Raw genomic sequence first — 19086 nt, forward strand, 5'->3', positions numbered from 1 at the left:
AAATTTTGGGGTTTACCAGGTGCTTTTTGACTTGTTAGCCATGGGCAAATGGGAAGGGAATTTAAATATTTTCCTGGAAGGTGCATCTCCCCAGGCAGGAAAAGGATTGTGACTATTCAGGAAACAATTCCTTCAAGGCACAGTTTCTAAGGTGAGCAAGGGTTTGAGGAGTTACTTCAGCTCTGGGTGTGAGTGTGAACACACAAGGTGCAAATCAGACCTGTGCAGTTCCCAAGGTGGAACTTTAGGACTCCTAAAAAAATCCCTAATCCAGAGCAGTGTGCAAGTACATGTTTTACTCCATTGAGAAGAAACCTGGAAAACCACTTGAATATCTCTTGTTAGTGGCATAATCTGAGGCTAATTATAACCAAAGTTATTAGGAGGTAATTCATGCTTGCTTTGTTCTCATTTACTGGTGTATTTTGTTCTCCATACAGCTGTGTTTGGCACCACAATTATCTTGGTATCTATTTCTTTTTACATGAATATTAAAAGATGATCAACTGTTAATTGATAACTCATTTTAATAATGAGAATAGCCAGTATTACTGATTTTGCTTATAGTCATAGAACAGATTGGGATCTTTAAAGGTCATCTAGTCCAAAATGACAACTGTGATTTCTTACTGATACCATGACACCTGGAAAACTGTGTCAAGTGATTACATAAAGGTCCTCAGGTGGAGCAGGAGAAGCTCTGTCTTGCCATATTTACCCTGTCTTGCCCCACCTCTGGAATACTGTGAGCCACAGTGAATCTGTGAACAATTTGGTAAGTGCAAGGAACAGGATTTATTCTTCAGACAACTGGCAGAAGATTTTTACCCTTCTCTGCATCTCTAAATCTAAAATTACTCATTTCAGTAGAGTTCCTCTGCAGTTCTGTTGCTGTACTCAGCAAAGTACTGCCTTTGGTAAGATTTACAGTGCAAATCAGAACCAAAACAGGATTTTTCCCTGTGGAATGAGTATCAACAGCTTTGCAAAGTGATTGGTTTGTGTCTCTGAGAGCCAAATGTTCTGTCTGCCTGTACAACCTGCAGTTCCACTGAACATTATCAGAGTTGTATAAAGCTAAGTAGGAAGTTCCTAATGGCATGTGTGGTCTTGGAGCTTATTAAATATCTGCCTGCCCTTTCTGCTGATTCGAGCTTCTTGCACGTGCAGAAATGTGTGATGGAGAGGGGGAGTGAACCCTGGTGCAGAGCACAGGTCAGGCTTGTGCCATGAGAGCAACAACAGTCCCAGTTCAAGGTGGGATGGACACATTTTTCTCTCTGGGACTTATTCATTCATTCAAAAACAAAGAAAAAACGCTTCTGGGTTTGGGTGTATTTACTGGCCTCACACATATGGTGTGAAGTTCTCCCTCTAAACTTCATGAGGGTGTAATTCCTTTGTGCTTTAGGGAAAAAAAAAATCTCACCTGAGGAGTCCACAATTTGATAATTTAGTGCAGGATAGGCCAACTCTGCTTCACTGCAAAATAACCCTGATAAATGTGGCAAAGGGTGCAGTGCTTGTGTTTGGATTTGTGATCTCTGTGTGTGCAAGCACAAAACTTAGTGCTGCGTTTCCTGAAATTTTCCTTTCTGAAAACCAGAAAAGGGTAATTTAAGACAGTAATGACATTCTACCATCCTCTTGAAAATGTGTGTGAATACTAATGATTGATTTGCATCTTGCATTTATGTCCTTGCAATTCTCTCCCAAGAGCTAAAGATAAGAAGCACATATATGTTTCATAAATAATCAAGTTATCCATCAAAACTTCAAGTTTTAGGTGGAGTGATACATGAAAACAAACTGTCATTTTAATGCACTTCATGGTGTTCATTTTTTTTTTGCATTCAAATTCTACTGACAAGAGTAGGTATATAAAGTACACATCTATACAACTACAAATCCTGCTTGTGACAGAAATTCTTACCTGTTAAAGAAACAACACCCAAACCAAACGCAAAACAAAGGGAAAAAAGAGAAATATCAATAGCTTAACTGGCCAACTAATTTAACCTATAGTGGAATTATATTAATTATGTCTTTAGTTAAAACCAGTTGTAGAATTTAAATTGTTTGTCATGGTAAACATTCTAAGGTTTTCCTATTTATCAGTGGATGAATAAAATAAATTCTACAGATCAATTATTGATGATAAATCATCAATTCACGATGATTGATTTATTAGGTTAATACTGAAGCATGACCTTTTGGCATGCTTGGGATCATTTCATATAAATTAAACTATTTTATATATACAAATATATCTGTACATACACAGCCTTTCACTTATGATACTCTAATATTTTAATTGGAAAACTAGTAAATCCAAGTATGGGGACAAATGGAAGTCTGGATATCTGTCAGTTCATTGGCTTCTTGCTGACCTGGCAATATCTGGTTTCTCAGAGCAGTTCCCTCCATAATGGCCTCTTCAGCCAATAATGTGGATGTGCCAGATAAAAGCTGTGGTTTGGGATTTTTTTTGTAATTTGTCAAGCACCGGGGGCTGAAGGAACCTGCCTTATTTTTATCAGCCCACGAGCACAGCAAGTGGCCGTGCAGATGTTTGCTGATAACAGCCAGGCCACGTCTCTGGGAGCAATTTGTAACATAACTAGCTTTGGTAATTGGCTGGAAATCCAGGCCTGTCTCCAGTGATATCCTCATCGTCAGGCTGCTGTTCTCTCCTCTTCCTTGAAGTGTCTCTCTGAGTCGTTACCTGCAGTTCCTGTAACTGCCACCTGAACAGGCTGGGAGGAAGTTTCTGGTTAAAATACAAGACACTATTCTGTGTAAAGTGGAGTTTTTATTTAAACCCTCTCTTGATTTTATTTCATCTCTCTATATAGACAGATAAATACATTTTATACTCTATATATTCTTATTTTATTATATATTTTTAGTCGTCATATCTGCCCATGATCTTTACTTCAGAACTATTATGCAGCATAACAGATTTACTGCCTTGTTTGTGTAATGCAAACCCTCAGAATTCAGCAGTATCAGATACTCAGATAATAAGTATCTCCACTTTCTTCATTCTATATTTACACGAGCTTCAGAGTTTATCACTTCATTGGTATCCATGTCATCATCTGCATTTTAATTTTTTTTTTTCTGGGTAGGACTTTAAGGAAAGAAACTTAAAATCCTTTTCCCCAAAGGTACAAGATCTTACAAGAGTAAATTCTTGTAATAACAACATACTTATGAAACAAAAATGATTTATGCAGCAGTAAATAGGGTAATATATGTAATATGCCAGGCCTGGTCTGGGTTTGTTTGCATTCTAAGATAACATACTGTAATTCTACACTGGTTGCTGCTTTAACATCACAATATTTTTAATTACAATTTTCATTGTGTCCATTTATTCTTTGTAGTACACTGCCTTTGCCTTCTGATTATTCCTTATAATATTTTCTGTGTTATGCAGGGAAATTAAATGAAATGCATTATGGCTCGTCCTTTATGGAGAAAAGGAGTTTACATTTGAATACTAACTATGGATCAGGTTTCTCATGGGGTTACTCCGTGCAGAACATACATGCAGAATTTAATTTTGAGGCTTTGCCACACAAGTGTTTATCTAGAATTGTACTTGTAACAAATATTTTGTTAGAGATGACTTTCCTAATTTATATTACCTAAAAAAAAACAACAAAAAGCCCCACCCCACTGTACTTGCCAGGTAACAATGTTCAAGCAACATAGAAAATCTTGGTGAAGAAACATATCCTGAAGCCAAGAAACAACGAAAACTGGACTTTGGGGTTTCTCAGTTGCCTAAAGGAGCCCTTTTGCACAAGGAAATAATTGCCTACAAATTGTTTTAATGCAACAATTTTTTAACAGTGTTTCTATTTTAATTTCGGAGATTTTATAGGGTTTTTTGCCTCAATAAAATGATCCTGTTTGCAATACTTTGCTAATTTGAGGGTAAAAAGAACAGGAGAGGGAGAAAACCTATAAAACTATAGATTATTTTTTATGGAAGATGAGATGGTCCCCATTTGCATTTACAGCTTTACAAGGATTGTAGCACCAGGCTCTTTTTCTTTTTTTTGATGGAAATGCTTAATCTGAGCTCAATGGGCCATAATAATTGCCTGTTTCTTCCAGTAGAAATAAACCCACTTGTATGTGACACTTGAAACCTTAACTCTGCTTAGTATTAGCACAGAACTGTAGACATTTCTTCGCCCAAATATATTTATGAGAGCAGCACCAGTCGATATACAATAGCCAGCCAAGGGTGTTGGAGAATAAATCAGTCCCTCCAGCCACTGCTAGAGCACAATAACTGATGGTGGTAATAAAACCCCATGAAATTAAAATTCTCTGCATGCAAACACATACCTAGCTGTGAGAAACCCGGAGCTCTGTGTTCTGGAAAAATTTACATATGCAGAGATATATATGTTCTGTATTAGTAACAGAATGGAACAAACAATCTATAGGTCTTGAGCACACTTTGACCTCATTAGACTTGTCAAAGTTTGGGGGCTTTCAGGAGACATGTAGATGAAAATGTGGGCAACTCTTAAAGAAAGTGGAGGATGGCCCCAGTTAGTCCTTGAGGAAGAAATACTGGTTTTATTTGAAAGCCTCTAAATGATGCTGTAAGTCACTACCAAAGGCTCTGAAAACCCCACTTCTAGTTCAAATCATCCTGTGTGTTTGTGCAGTTACTGATATTTCTAATGAGTCTTCTGTGTTTGAGCACCTCAGGCTCTGTTTTGGGGCATTGTGAGCTCTGGGGATGGACGTTGTTTCTCCATTTGTGTTTTGGGTTTTCACATGCAGTACTGAAAAGCAATTTTAGATTAATAGGCAACATTATTTATACATTTATGTACAAGCCCATACTCTCTCCACATATTAAATAACTTGAAGCATCATTTCTTCAGAATTCTGTAGGGCAATGAGATAATGAACACTAATATGTAATAAAATGATGCAAGGGGAGTGACTGTTTCCATATGAAATACAGCAGTGCATGGTGTGTCTCCTTGTGTGGCACAGCATTTTTGGGCAGCGTGGCAAGGTAAAAACACAAGCATTTAATTTTTGACAAAAGACTTTTACAGTGAGATGAGTATCTAATGAGAGAAAACGCCAACAGATGGATTTTGCAAATAGTATGAAATGTCCCAAAGTATCTAGTGAAACACAACTAATATGGAATGGTTTAATTTCAGCTGTTTGATCTATGAATGAGGAGAAATATAAGGCCTCAGTCAGATGAATGAGCAATCACTAGTCAGGAAGTTAAGTTTTGGTAAAAGCACTGTGACTGTGAGTAGTGCCAAGCTTTTCACATCTGGCTCTCTTGTTCCACAGTTCATATGTAGATACTGACTGTAAGCTGTCCTTTCCTAATGAAAACAGGAATATTGTTACAATTCAGGTAATCATATTTGCACTGGCCTTTTTTGAGGTGGAAAGAGAGAGACAGCAATGCTGGAGGGCCTTTCCTGGCCCTGCTGTTAGAGTGGGTGTCTGAAGCTGCACAGAAAATCTTGGCTGAGTAATTGCTGTGAGTGCTCAGTGGAAAACAGGAGGGTTTCATGTGCACTGGTTTCAGAACACAGGCTGTCCATTTACCTCAAATGTTTGTGGCAAAATATCTAGAATGTAAAAGACATTAGATGTCCATTGGTTATTTTTCAACCACTGGGGCTGCGCTCCATTTCAAAGGATTTTCTCAATCCTTAAAGCATTTTGAATTTGTAAATGTAAAACGAATACTTGGGAAGGTTGTACTGCAAGGAGAATACTTTTTCCTTTTACATTTTAACCAGCACATTCTGTAAATAGCCTTGTCACCATCCTGTTGTTCTCTTTGCCCCATCACCTAAACCTTTTCTTTAAAATGACACTTAAAAACCTTGACAGCAAAAAAACTTCCCAGGTGGACTGTTGGCATTCCTTATCACCTGGAGTGGTGCTGTCACTCCCTCATGTGTGCATTCATACATGCATGGGTCCCATTTTCTATTTTCCAGTTTCTTTAGAGGTAGGCATTGTGGATGACTGATAAATACACTTAAAAGATCTTCAGTCTCCCGCCTGTTACTGTTACTTAAAGAAAACAAAACCAGCTTCCCCCTTCTAGTCATGAGCTCCCTGGGGAATGACACCAGCAGGTTGCACAGGATTTCCAAAGGGTCTCTTTGGGGTTTAAAATGATGGAGCTTGACAGCATGAGTGTCTTCTAAGCCTTCTGTCTTTTAAAGAGACCTGTAGTCTTGAAATGTCGTTCAAGTTCTTTGAAAATTTTTCCTTGATGAAACCCTTTAAAGAGGATCAATCTTTTAGGCATTCTTTTCACTAAACTCACAGTGTGTGAGAGCTTGACACAATGACACTCAATGTACTGACCAGGTTCTTCAAGCAGTCTTGAGCTAAAATAAATAAATAGTTCATTGCACATGGTTCAATCCAGAGACACAACAAAGTAAATTCAGGATTGAGAAGCACTGTATTTAAAATTGCAGGATATGCACAAGGTTTGCTTCTAGGGGCTCCTGATCATTAATTAAATATGTTATAGCTTTCAGTTTTTCTCATTTATCTTTACAGGTTTACATATTGTAAATGCATTATTTATGTTTTCCCTTAAGTGCTCAGTACTGCCAGGATGTTTCTCTTAAACTGGCATGGATAGCAAAAAAAGACAAAATGAGAGAGCAAATTTGGCACTGGTTAGATGCACAGAAAGCTGCTTGTGTCCAAATGAGCCTTTCCCAGATGTACATTAATAAACTTGAACTGATAAATAGAGGGCCAGACAGACAGACAGATGGCATCAGTGTTTAAACTAGGAAAAAGATTTTTTTTTTTCATTAAGGGAAGTTTTGGGTTGTTTCATTTTTTTGCTTTTTAGTCTCATCCTAATAATACCTTTTCACTAAGCCTTGTTGCTTTTGTTCTGGAAAGCTCCTGGTGTGAAGGGTGATGGGGGAGCTGTGTAGGTGGATATTCATCCTGCAATGGATTGTGTTATTTTAGCTAAAACACACAGTTTGGACTCAAGTATCTGCTGAACTTTTAACCAAGGGAATTGCTGGCATTGGTGTGTCCTGCTTGTTGTCCCCCCTGTGTTTCTCTGTTCCTTTAGTAACCGGAGTGCCATGGATGTGGTGGTAGATTGAAGCAAAGTATATTTTAAAATAGTATTTCACAATCATAAGAAAGCCATTTGTGTTAAATAAATGGATGTTTTCCTTCTGTTTCTTTTGCTGCCAGCTGTGGAGCAGTTGGATGTTGATGTGCAGTCACCCTCTCCTGACTTGTACTCTTATTCACTCCTTGCCTCTCGTGTTCTCCCACTGTTCATAAACACTTCTTTTCAATCTTAAATAACATATCCTGTTCTGGTGGCTGAGCTGTCAGGTATTTGTCAGGTTTGTGTTTCATACTACAGTAGCAGACTAATTAAAACACAGAATTAACTATCTGTTTAAATAATCAATAACTATAACCCTTACTTCACTCTAAAAATATTTGATACAGGTTTTTTAGTTAGTTTTGTACAAATTTTGGAGCTGTCTCATTTCCAGGATGAAGTATCCTGGTCTTCCTACTTCCCTGTCTAGATGTATTTCCAGATCTTTAAGCACCCTGGTCACCTTTCTGTCTGAAGGCAGAAAGTCTGTAAATCTGTGCAGCTAACGGGAGGTCAGAGCCAAAAGTTTCATCCCATGGGGAAGAGGACACCACATTCTTTTCAAGGGTGATATTAAAAGTACAATTGGAAGCTCTTTTCCCTTGTATTAAAATGGAAGTAAAACAGCAAATATAAATTTCAGACAGTCTTTCTGAAAGACTCTTCACAGTCATTTCCAGTGAAGGAACTAAATGATCATTGTAGGTCCCTTCCAACTGAAATACTCCATCTATTTTATTTTTTTTAATCAATGTGAAGAGGCTCATATGGAACTCAGATCTGAAATTAACTCTTGAGACTTATGCAAGCACACTTATAGTGCAGACTAGTAAGACCTTAAAGTAATTTATAAATGCTGTAAAGCCATGAACTTTGAAAAGTGGAATCATTAGTCTGCAAGTGATAGTGACTTTAACTCTACTTAGTTTGACTCCTCAGGGGAAGTGTAATTAGCCCTATGCTGAATTCCTTTGCATTTTATTCCCTGCTAGAGAACTTCAAAGAGCATTTGTTTCTGTTAGACTTTGTGTTTTCGTACAGGGACTGCTTTGTAAAACTTGTGCTGTCCATGTAGAAGGTTTAGCTTGTAACTTCCTTACCAGGATTCTTTCTTCTACGATGCAAAAAGGGCTGGCAGCTTTATTTGTTTGTAGTAACCTAACTTTGAGAAGTTTTTCATCATCACTACAGAGTGAAAATTTATACAAATGGGTATTAGTCCATGCTTTAACTTTTTCTAAGTACAAAGTAGCAAAAAGTGTGTTCTGAACCTTTGAAGATTCAGATTTGAATTTTTTGTATTGCATCAGATTTCATGTTTTGTGAACTCTTTGCCATGTACATTAATGACAGAAATGACAGTGATTGCACTTTCAAGGCTAATTATACTACCTAATGATTATAAAATATTCTTAAAATACTTCTTTTTAAAAACAAAACAAAACAAAAACCAATCAGACTAAAAAAACCTCTCACCACAGGCTGGACAAATCAACATCTGAGTATGTTCCTGAGCAAAGCTCTCACACTCTGGAGAGCATTTCTCATAAACCTGGCAAAACACAGAGACAGCAGCACGGAAAAAAATATGCTGTGGAATCAAATCATCTTCAGAGTTATTCTTACACCTGATCAGAACTGGAAGTTGTCATAGGAGTGTGTGTTATCACTTATATGAAGCCTCCATATCTTTGTTTCTTAGGTGTGCTGTGAATGTATCATGGTATCTTAGTAGAGGGGTGTTCAGAAACACAGCACAGACTTGTGATGGAACAGAAACAGGGAAAAGCTTCTTCCTGAACTGAACTACCAATGAAGTGTTTCAAATCTAAAAAAAAAAGTGCTTTTCTACCTCAGGTTTGTTGTGCGTTCTGGTTAATTTCCTTTTCTAATTTTAAAATATAAGTGGGGAAAAAAGCTTTCTTGCAGTAATGATTCTGTCTAGATCCACAATGCAATATTGTGTTTAGACAAATTTCCAAGATTTATATGTGTAAGATAGGTAGATTTAGCAGTTTTGTTGTGGCAAGAATGTTATGCTTTCAAAGTTATTTTGGTGTTCTTTTTTCCTCTTGTAGAGTTCAAAACAACAGATGAGTTGTGAAAGAGACCAGCTAAGGGTAAGTGTTTATGCAAATGTTATTTGCATAATATATTCTGTTCTTTTAAAACATTAGCAGAGTCTAGTTTGTGCTATTGACAGATGGATTACTTAATTTAAGAGAAGCATATTTAGTTCATTTGTTGCTTGTTGGTAAATATTGTACATCTCTCAATATAAAACAGCTAGAGTAGATCCAGGTTTTTCTTCCATATTGTAGTGAGATTTGGCAGCAAATAACTTCTCACAGGACCTCTTTTGACACTCAGCAAACTCTTCCTATGCACCAGGTCAAGGTCTAATGGGAAAGGTCACTGTGTTTCTCAGACTGTCTCCACTACTAAGATTGTTTCAAACAAGAATTATCCTTTGGATTTTTATAGTCTGTGTACTCTCGGAAGAAATCAGTGCTAGGAGTGTGAGGGAGCTGGTACTTCGGTGTGTATGTTGGTTGTGTACAGTCTGTAAACAAGATGGAGTTCCTGAACCCAGGTTGCTGACCTTTATTTTGTTTTCCCCTTTTCCTGTGTTAAAGTGACTGTGTTAAACAGGTTTTAGTCCCTGCTCCCTTTAAATACTACAGATCTCTGCAGATTGCAAGTATTCTCGATTGCAAGTATTTTCTGATTGATTCTAGTATTTGGTTGGAAAGGTATAAGAGCTTTCTTTGACTAAAACAAAAAAACCCCAACCAAACAAAAGCTTTTTCTTCATCCCTATGTTGGTTAATAGACGTACATTTATTTGATATCACATGATGAGTATTTACTCGAAATTCCCTATGGAAGTAGAGAAGGAGAGGCCTGAAGGAACTGTGAGTTTCTGTACAAACAAAAATATTGTTGGAAATAGTCAAAGCAGCATTTTCTTTTTTTTTGTTTGCTGTTTTCTAAACATCAGCTATGCCTTCGTGACTTGCAAGTATAAAGAACATACTCTAATCTTGAAGTACATGGTGCAGGGTTCTCATACATTCAGCCTTTCATTAGATTAAGTCCACCAACATATTGAGATGCTTCAGCTGGTCCTCACCACACTTGTAATGGGATTTTTGGTAAACAAGTTATGCAAGAATGATGCATCACATATTGTCCTCAATTCTTTTCTTGCTGACATGTGCATTGCCATTGTACTGGAGCTGGAGTGACAAAGCTTTGTTTTATCAGTAGTCATGTCTCAACAGAGCAGCTGTCAAAGCTAAAATATTGCAATAGTACCTGAAGGACAAGCTTTTCAAGAGGTAGCAGTGCCTTGAGAACAAAGAAAGTTTTCATTTGGTTTTATTTTCTTCCTTGAACGAAGAAAAACATTGTTTTTAAATATAATGTGAGGAGGCTGCCAGCACTTTCTTCAAGTAAAAATGTGTGGATTTTCAAAGTAGTGGATAAAATGGGATGCAGTAAAAATTTTGTGTCTTTCTATACCAGTATTACACATTTACATCTAACAATGAGCTCAGGGCTTTGTGTCATGTCAGAACGTGACAACTACAGACAAAACCACATCTGTAACCTACTAAAAGTGGGTACATCATCTCCTGCCACTCCTGTGGTGTTCCTGTGACACAAAACACAGGTACCAGTGTAAACTCTGCTCCTGAGGCAGGGATGTCAGGAAAGCAATGCCCACCCAGAGGAAGAGCTTGGGGCTGTAGGACAGAAACCAGAACCCCCCAAAAGTCTCACACAGACAGACACAGCAAAAGCAAAAAATACAGAGCTTCTCCTTTCCCCTGCCTGGTCATCAACCATCCAAACCTTCCCCAGTGCCAGGGATCTACTGGGGTTTTCACAGCTTGTCTGCTGCAATGCAATACAGTGAAATTTAAACATATTCTGTGGAGATGCTGCACCTTCAACACTCTGAGGGTGTGCCTTGACCATCCTGTCACTTTTAGGTTGGCTCTCCAGCTGAGCAGGGCTGTTAAAGCCATGGTTAGTGGCTGAAATAGCTTTTGCAGGCCTGCAGTCTCTTCTTTAGGGGTTTGTGACCTACCTGTGTATACTTGGATGTGAGGCAGTCTCTTCACAACAAAATATTGTTTCATCCCAACTGAAAGAACTGAAATAGAACAAGAAAACAAGATTAAAATAATAAAATACCAATATTCATTTGTGTTTGTTAAGCCAGTTTATCCTTACATCATCTAATAATATAAAATTAAAAAGACATATTATCTCCCACCCTCCATGCTAATTCTGAGATGAATGTGTCTGCCACTCTCCTTTTTTGATTCCCTAGTCATTCATTGGTTTACAAGTCATAAAGAAGTTTCAAAAGAAAGGCTTGTTAAAATCCTAATAGTGTAAATAAATAATTAGACATTGTGTGGCTATACTGAGAATTATCTGACTCTGCCTATAATCATTTATTCAGACATTTCTCACCTCTTATCTCTTTCACTGCCTTTTAAATTGTAAGTGCAAAGCAGAGTGTCACTGTTCTGGAATAAAGCATTTAGAGTAATGAAACTCATTGGAGCCTCTGGCCATTATACATTATATTTACAATGAATGATAATCCTAATAATTAAGGAAGCCAGTGTATTTTCACCCCTTTCTGCTCAAGATTTGCAAAGGACAGAAACCACAAGTTGGTAACTTATTTACCCTGCTAACCTAGTACAATTCCCAGTTAGACGTTACTGTTTATACTTGAATTATTAAATGAGAAATCATACAGAAAACTCTGGGAATTTTATCTTTAGCATGGCTGATTGGGGCTTTTTTATTCCATTTGGATACATAACACAAGCTGAGTTTGGTTTATTTCCATCTGATTTTTAAAAATAAACAGAGCATTAATGCTATTTTTCAAGTTTTACTTTCTCTTGGCAATGATTTTCATTACAATGTGCTACCTCGAATATTAATTATTTTCATATTTCTGTAATTTCTTTTTGCTTTCTAATCTGGTGTCATCTAAATCAAGCTGTACTAAACAACCAGTGTGTTTTTAAAGGCAAATTGAGTGCTCATTATTACTCTCTCCGCCTCCATCCATGCACTGTGCTTTGTCAGTGTTTCCTTTAAGGAAAATAATGATAGTTTAGTCCCCCTCACTCTGTTTTGTGTTATTTAATCCTGATTTATAAATCTCTTCTTGGACAGTTACACCCTCTCCTCTTCTCTGACTCTTTCCTGCTGCCACTTGCTGTTTTATGAGTCTCTGTGTGGAGCTTAATGCAATTGTCATTCTGATGCATTATAAATGACCTGGAAAGACACAGAACTCACAGCTTGCTCAAAATCATTTAAAAACACTTTTCTGCTCATATTTAGGTCTGAAAAACAGACTTTGAAACAGGAATGATCCAGGTTATTTAAGGCTGTGAAGAAGACCAGGATACCAGCCTTAGGTAGAAATAAGCTGTAGTACATAAAGCTCTAAAAAAGGGCAGTGACAGCCTCAGAAGTCTGTCTGCTGTTTCCACTGACCCTTCTTTGCTTTTTTGACTTTAGCCTAGCATTTTATTTTTTTATCATAGCCTGAGGACATTACTTTAATGTACAGGCTAACTTAAAGCTCACCAAGCTTTACCCAACCTTTCTCTCAACTCATAATTTATTATTTTGCACTATTAACTCAGCATAATTGTTTCAAGTGAACTCCTGTATCTGCACTGTCATGAGTTGTGCTATATAAGCTTTTGGTCCTCATGCAGCAACACTTGATGAGCTCTCCAAGGTGGGCAGAGAGCAATTTGAAACTCTAATGTTAGGAGGGTTTATAAATGTTCCTGTGAATACCAACGAGGTCTAATGGTAAATGGTGTGATTAGCTTCCTTGACCTGAAATTTTCAGTGACCTAGTTGTTGCTCTAATTAACAGCTGCTTTCACATGTGCTTATTATCAAGATGCATTATATGCAGCCAGAGTTCCTTCTCTGGTCTGAAAAATGGGCAGGGCAGGGTTTTACTATCATCTTGTATTCAATATCAACTTTTATATTTTTATAGTACTCTAATTTTCAAGGAGACAAAAAGAATTTTTGCATTCAGTATTGTTCTATTTGGCTTGTCTTTTACCTGGTAAATCAAATAAGCTCTGACATGGAGCCAAAAATGTATCAAAGTTATGCCAGGTAGGGAGAAAACAAAAGCAAAGGCATTTACGTCCAGCACAATTTTTAAGTAACGCTAATCCTGCAGTATTTAGCCCTTTTTGTGTTTTTGTTCAGTGCATTAATTCATCAGGTTTGAAATGTACTCAGCTGTGGATGAGTTTTTCTGGAAACTTTTTGAAGAAGATTTTTGAAGCTCATCATTGTGGTATTAGCTTTCTCCAGTGATCTAAGAATAATCCACTGACCTTTCTCGTGTACAGTGTTCCTCTGGTGCACTAAGGAGGCAAATTTTGATTCAGATTAGCAGATGCTAATTTTTTGATCAGTTTGAGCTGAGCAAAACCAAACAACTGGAGAGAGGAAGAGAATCAGAGTGGAAGCAATTTGTGAAGTAGATGAGGGTTTTCTGAAATCACTTACTTGGGTGATAGCGGGGCAGAACTTACGTAGTGCCCGGCCAAAGAACCTCTGCTTTCAATCCACCTCTTTCACACTGGACTGGAGGAAAAGAAAGGTGTATAATAAGCTTGTGTTGTGAGTCAGTGATGTCTTGTTACCAGAAAGAATGCAGTAATGCACAGCATTTCTGCAAAACTGGGCAACTTGTTCTGGATGCTGATAAAAATGTCACTGTTTGCCTTTCCTTCCGAAAATCTCTGGTCTGCCTTTGCAAACAACCCGTGTACATTTTGCCTGGAAGAGTAATCTGGAACTACTCAATATTATATGTCCCTCTCTTAAAGGAGAAAGGGTTAAAAGGGGAAAAACTACGGTGTACTAGTAGAGTTGGATCAATCTGATGTGTTTACTACTCGTCCTTTCCTTAGGAATATGTAGGTTATGTTGCATTTGACATGCCAGACAAGTGCCTTAAAATGATCTTTCTTTAGTTTCTGTAGTTATTCTTGCAGTGAGCTGCATGTGTCATCATCCATGTAGGTGTAGTGTGAAGATACAGGTAGGTGAGATCAAAAAGGCCTATTTTTGGCTCCTGATCTGTATTACACATTGATGTGGAATGAAATTAGAGTAATCTCACTCACCACCTTACCAGCTCTGTTCCCAGTGGTTCCATACAGAGTAATTCACATCACAATTTGGGAAAGAATTATTGGAGCTAAGATCTAAAAAAGAATAAAAGTATTGTCAGTGGTCCACCAGACTTGTGGGGAGAAGAGGTAATTGTAAGGATGTGATTTCATTTAAATTTTCACTTCCCTTGATGTGAATATGTACGGGGGGGGGGGAAGGCAACTAAAGAAGCGTAAAATTGTCTTGCAGTCTGCTTGGCAATCCTGGCAAACTTTAATGCTCTTAATGCTGGCCTCCAATTTGTTGTTTAGTGTTATGGTGATTAATAGAAATAACAGTGGCAAGGTAATGAAAATTGTTGTGGTTCATGTTCCAGGTGACACAGCCTCTCCCCGGGAGGGTGCTGTCACCTCCAAGTGCTCAGTTACCTCCAAATGCTCACTGCCAATGGGCCTCTTTGATCAAGAGAAGAAAAAATGTTTGAATAGTGGTGCCACTTACTTCAGAGTTCTTTAAACTCTTTCAGGAATAGTCAAGGGGCCTTTAGGTATTGTCCTGACTCTGCTCTTGATGGAATGCCTTTCAGAAAACCTTCCATTCCTCTCCTGGTGTTGTTTTGGCATCTCTCTCCGAGAACAGCAGGGAGAGGATTTTCTACTGTTCAAAGGCCACTTTCTTCTGAATTCAACTTTGATTTTTGCACAGTCAAGTATTTTCTCTGTATGGTGCTTCATAATTGCTGAAATGGAAGGATTACAGTAATATTTGGTGGGGCTGAAGCAATGTTTTCACTAACTACCCATCCATTTAGTGTGACAGGCGGATTCCATCTAGAGTTGCAGCGCACTATAGGGATTTCAGCAGCTCCTCAGTGTGTATTTAGACTCACAGCTATATAGAGACAGCCAGGGATAGGGAATTGCTTTAGGAGGTAGTTCAGTAAGTGTAATGAAGGTTCAGGAAGTGGTAAACTTCTGAAGGGATAGAAGGAAATGGATTTAGTTGGCACAAGGGCTGAACCAGCGCCCACCATGAATTCAATACCCTGGTTCTCTCTTCCCCCTGCTACACAAACATGAGCAAGACACAACACTGGATCCACCCTGGTTTTGGGAGCAGCTTCTGCCCTCAGAACAGCAACTTTTGGTACAGACTTTGTACAGTGACTTCCTCCAGCTTCTGTTGCAGAACACTCGCTGCGGTCGGGGATGCTGGCCTAGAAAAGAAGAAAGGTTTTCTTGCTTAGTTTGTATTTGTTGAGAGGGAGCTCTTTTTTTCCACACAGCTTTTGTAGTTTGTCTTTGATCATCTTGAAACCAGACCTTTGAGTGCACAGCTTTAACAGTGTTTATACTATCCTGACTTATTTTTTCAACCTCTGCTGTTGCTTAGGCAATTTGACTAGCAAAGATCATAGTGCCTTTAATGTCACACCTCATTCAAACAGGAAACACTATCTAGTTTACAGTGCAATTTGGGTTGGCTTTTTTTTTTTTTTTTCCCCTTGACTGTTTTGGGTTTTTGCAGGTTTTTGGTTGGTTTTGTTTTTTTCTGGCTTGGGTGGGGGTTGTGTGGTTTTGGGGGATATTGTATGGTTTGGAGTTGGAGGTGCTGTTGGCTTGTAGTATTTATTTTTCTTTGGCACGAGGGTGAAAAAACCCCAAAAAACAGGAAAAGCTTTTCAGTTGCAGGTGGCTGGGCTGGACTCTTTGGTCCTTCTGCATGGTGGATTTCTATTATCATTTACTTATATAGAAAATAACTGACAGAGCAACTAGATTTTTAAAGGGAACAAAACAAGCATTAAGAATGTTGTAATAACTGAAAAAACCCTTATCTTATATGAACTATCCAAACAGTGTAGTGTTATTAGGACATGCAGTCACTGGGCAACATTGACTTCTTGAACCAGTATTTTTTCAAGTAGAGAGAATGAAGGAATATTGATTATAATATGGGCATCATGTCCTAGTGTTGATGTTAATGGTCATTTTATGTTCTGTAAAATCCTTCTAAACCTTTCTTGTTTACACTGGTCAGGTTTGCCACTCTACAAAACCCTTTGATTATGCTTTTTTTAAGTAGCTGCCAAATTTTTTCAAAGCAGTAGAATTACAAGGAAGAATAAATTAATCCTAAACAAAAACTCAGATGCATGCATCAATATTTATATGTATGGATGTACATACAAACATATATCAATATTTATATATATATATAAAATACAGCTTTAAGATCCAGTCCTACAGATTGTAGCTGACATGCACATCCACCATAGTGTTAGATAAAGGGTGAAATCTTTGGCCAGGATTTTAGAAGTGTGTACTTGTTCTTAATCTTGCAATCTTTTATTAGTACTTAAACAGTGACTGTGGTCTGTTCTATTCTGCTGCAAAATCCCAAGTTGTCCTGAAAGCCAAGTCTCTCTTTGTGTTCAGCAGGAATGGTTTTCTTGGTACAAAATCCCAGGAAGCAGGATAAAGAAATAAAAAGAAGGTACACTAAACAGACCAAACCAAGCCATGTTTTATCAAGCTGACAGTAGTTTTGCACCATCTTGAAGTTTTGGGCTCGAGCAGGGAGCTATTCCTGTTGTTGGAAGACAGATGAAGAGAAGTAGAGAATTTCAAAAATAACTTTAATAATTTGTCTTGTCTTCACAAAGCCTTGCAGCAAAAATTTCTTTAGAAAAAAATTAAATTAGCCAGAGTTTCACACTTTTCACTGTGTTTACAGAATCTGTTGGGACAGTAACATCAGCAAACATACATCCATGCTTACATGTGTCTTTTTGATGCTTTCCTAATGTATCCTAAAGAAGGGCAGTGGGATCAAGGGCACCCAGAGCAAGTTTGCTGATGGCACCAGGCTGTGTGGGGCTGTCACACACTGGAGGGAAGGGAAGTCATCCAGAGGGACCTGGGTAGGATGCAGAGCTGGAGCAAGGTGAGCCTCATGAAGGTCAACAAGGCCAAGTGCCCCTTGACTGAGACAGTCACCAATGTCAGTGGACAGCTGGTATTCTTCTTTTTGTAGCAGGAGATCTAGAGGATGCATTTCATAAGCCATGAAGTTGAGAAAGGCAAGAAATGCTTTGCTGGTTTGTAGCATCTTTGTTGTTTTGCACCCCTGGGAGAAGCTGACCTTGTTTTGGGAGTGTTTTTTCCTCCTGCTGGTGTGTGTTTTGAAGCTTTGATCACCTCTGTTAGCTTTAAAGACAGTATGGCTTAGACAGGGAGAGGGAGATATAAAACCCAAGTACCTCATATCACAGGCATTTTATATGCTCCACTAATACCAGAAATTTAAGCCCTTAATGTGAAGGAGTGGCTATGGATGTGTCCCGAGTATGTAAGCAGATGCCATGGAATCTGTCATTCCGTAGGTAATGGGCAAAAATACAGATATCCTCTGTGCTCACAAGTTCCATTTACAGCATTTCTTTCATACAGCAGTTGTCTCTGCCTTTGCATTCTTAAGATGTCTTTGAGTACAATAGTGGAAGTAAAAAGTGGTGTTCATCTCAAGGTCACTTTGCTACTTGAGAGCAGCTGCCCTCCAAAGAGCACATAATGAATAGTTTTATTACCTTTTGGTTGGTTTTCCCTTCATGCTATAGATTACTTCATATGCTATCAGCTCATTTCTCTTTTTTTTTTTTTCCCCCTCCCATTCTCTGAACTACTGCTTTCTACAACTGTTTTCATCCTTGTTAAAAATCATTTATATAGCACCATAAATTACAGGCACTTCACAAGCACAGAGTAAGATACTGCCTTTGGCCCAGGTAGTCTCTGGTTCAGATACATCCTCAATTTCTGGTTTGCCTTTTGTACTTAGCACAGTATCTGGGAATTTTAAGGTAGATTGCATTAATCTCCTGTTTTATTTCCACAATATTTCATGATCAGATGATGGTGAGTCAATTCATGTGATGTAGGTAACTCATCATTTGTTTGCTACTTAGGATGGATTGAAGATTGCAAATACTTCTGCTTCCTAATAATTCCAGGCACACAGTTTTGTGCACATACATTTACATCTAAAACCTGCAGGCACTGGAAAAAAAATCCAGACTCTTCATCATTTAGCTCACCCCTTCTTCTTTTTTTTTTTTTTCTTCCCACTGTAACTGGCACTTCCCATCTTTAATATTGAAATCTCCCAGGAATTTTCACGTGATATTGCCACAGTTCCCAAGTAAAAACCTGGCAACATGTTCCATAATGATGCCTTTGAAAAGGTAGTTTATTTTTCTGAGTTTTGGCTCACTTTGTAGGCTCCTAACTTAAGGATATGTTACACCTGGGCTGCTTCAGTCCTACTTCCATTAAAATGCACATTTAAAATCTAATTGATTTTCAATTAAGAAAAATAATTCCTTTTATTTGCCTGAAAAGTAGTAATTCAAAATACAGCAAAGGTCTGTTGCTGCAACTGTTTACTATTCTCCTTCACCTTTAAACAGAGGGTTTTTTTTAAAAAAAATATCCCAAAAACCCAGATATAAATCTAGAAAGACTATTAACTCACCAACATAATTTATCCTAAGCCCTTGAAATGTGCAGGACTTGGGTGCTGGTCATCTTCCTACCCTCATGCTCAGATGGAAATGTGGATAGGATAGTATAGGATTGGGGGGATTTCCTTCAGTTCTGATAATCTTATATCCAAAGTATCTATTTTACAGGGAGAGACAGTAAAATATT

The 19086-nt window shown here is 38.0% G+C and overlaps 1 protein-coding gene across 23 annotated transcripts in view; it reads left to right on the forward strand.

The window, feature by feature from the left end:
• Positions 1–19086, forward strand: part of RBFOX1 (RNA binding fox-1 homolog 1) — a 1156483-nt gene that overhangs the window by 778674 nt on the left and 358723 nt on the right. For 19 of the 23 annotated variants that reach the window (XM_027750818.2, XM_027750820.2, XM_027750821.2 and 16 more), the window contains one exon: positions 9256–9297. The exons of the other annotated variants lie outside the window; for them this stretch is intronic. In XM_027750818.2, the coding sequence (XP_027606619.1) occupies positions 9256–9297 (42 nt within the window). The remainder of the gene's footprint in view (positions 1–9255; positions 9298–19086) is intronic. 23 annotated transcript variants of the gene reach the window in all.

This window comes from Pipra filicauda, unplaced genomic scaffold, assembly GCF_003945595.2.
Source record: "Pipra filicauda isolate LSUMZ 115617 unplaced genomic scaffold, ASM394559v2 scaffold73_size2923735_pilon, whole genome shotgun sequence".
Taxonomy (NCBI): Eukaryota; Metazoa; Chordata; class Aves; order Passeriformes; family Pipridae; genus Pipra; species Pipra filicauda.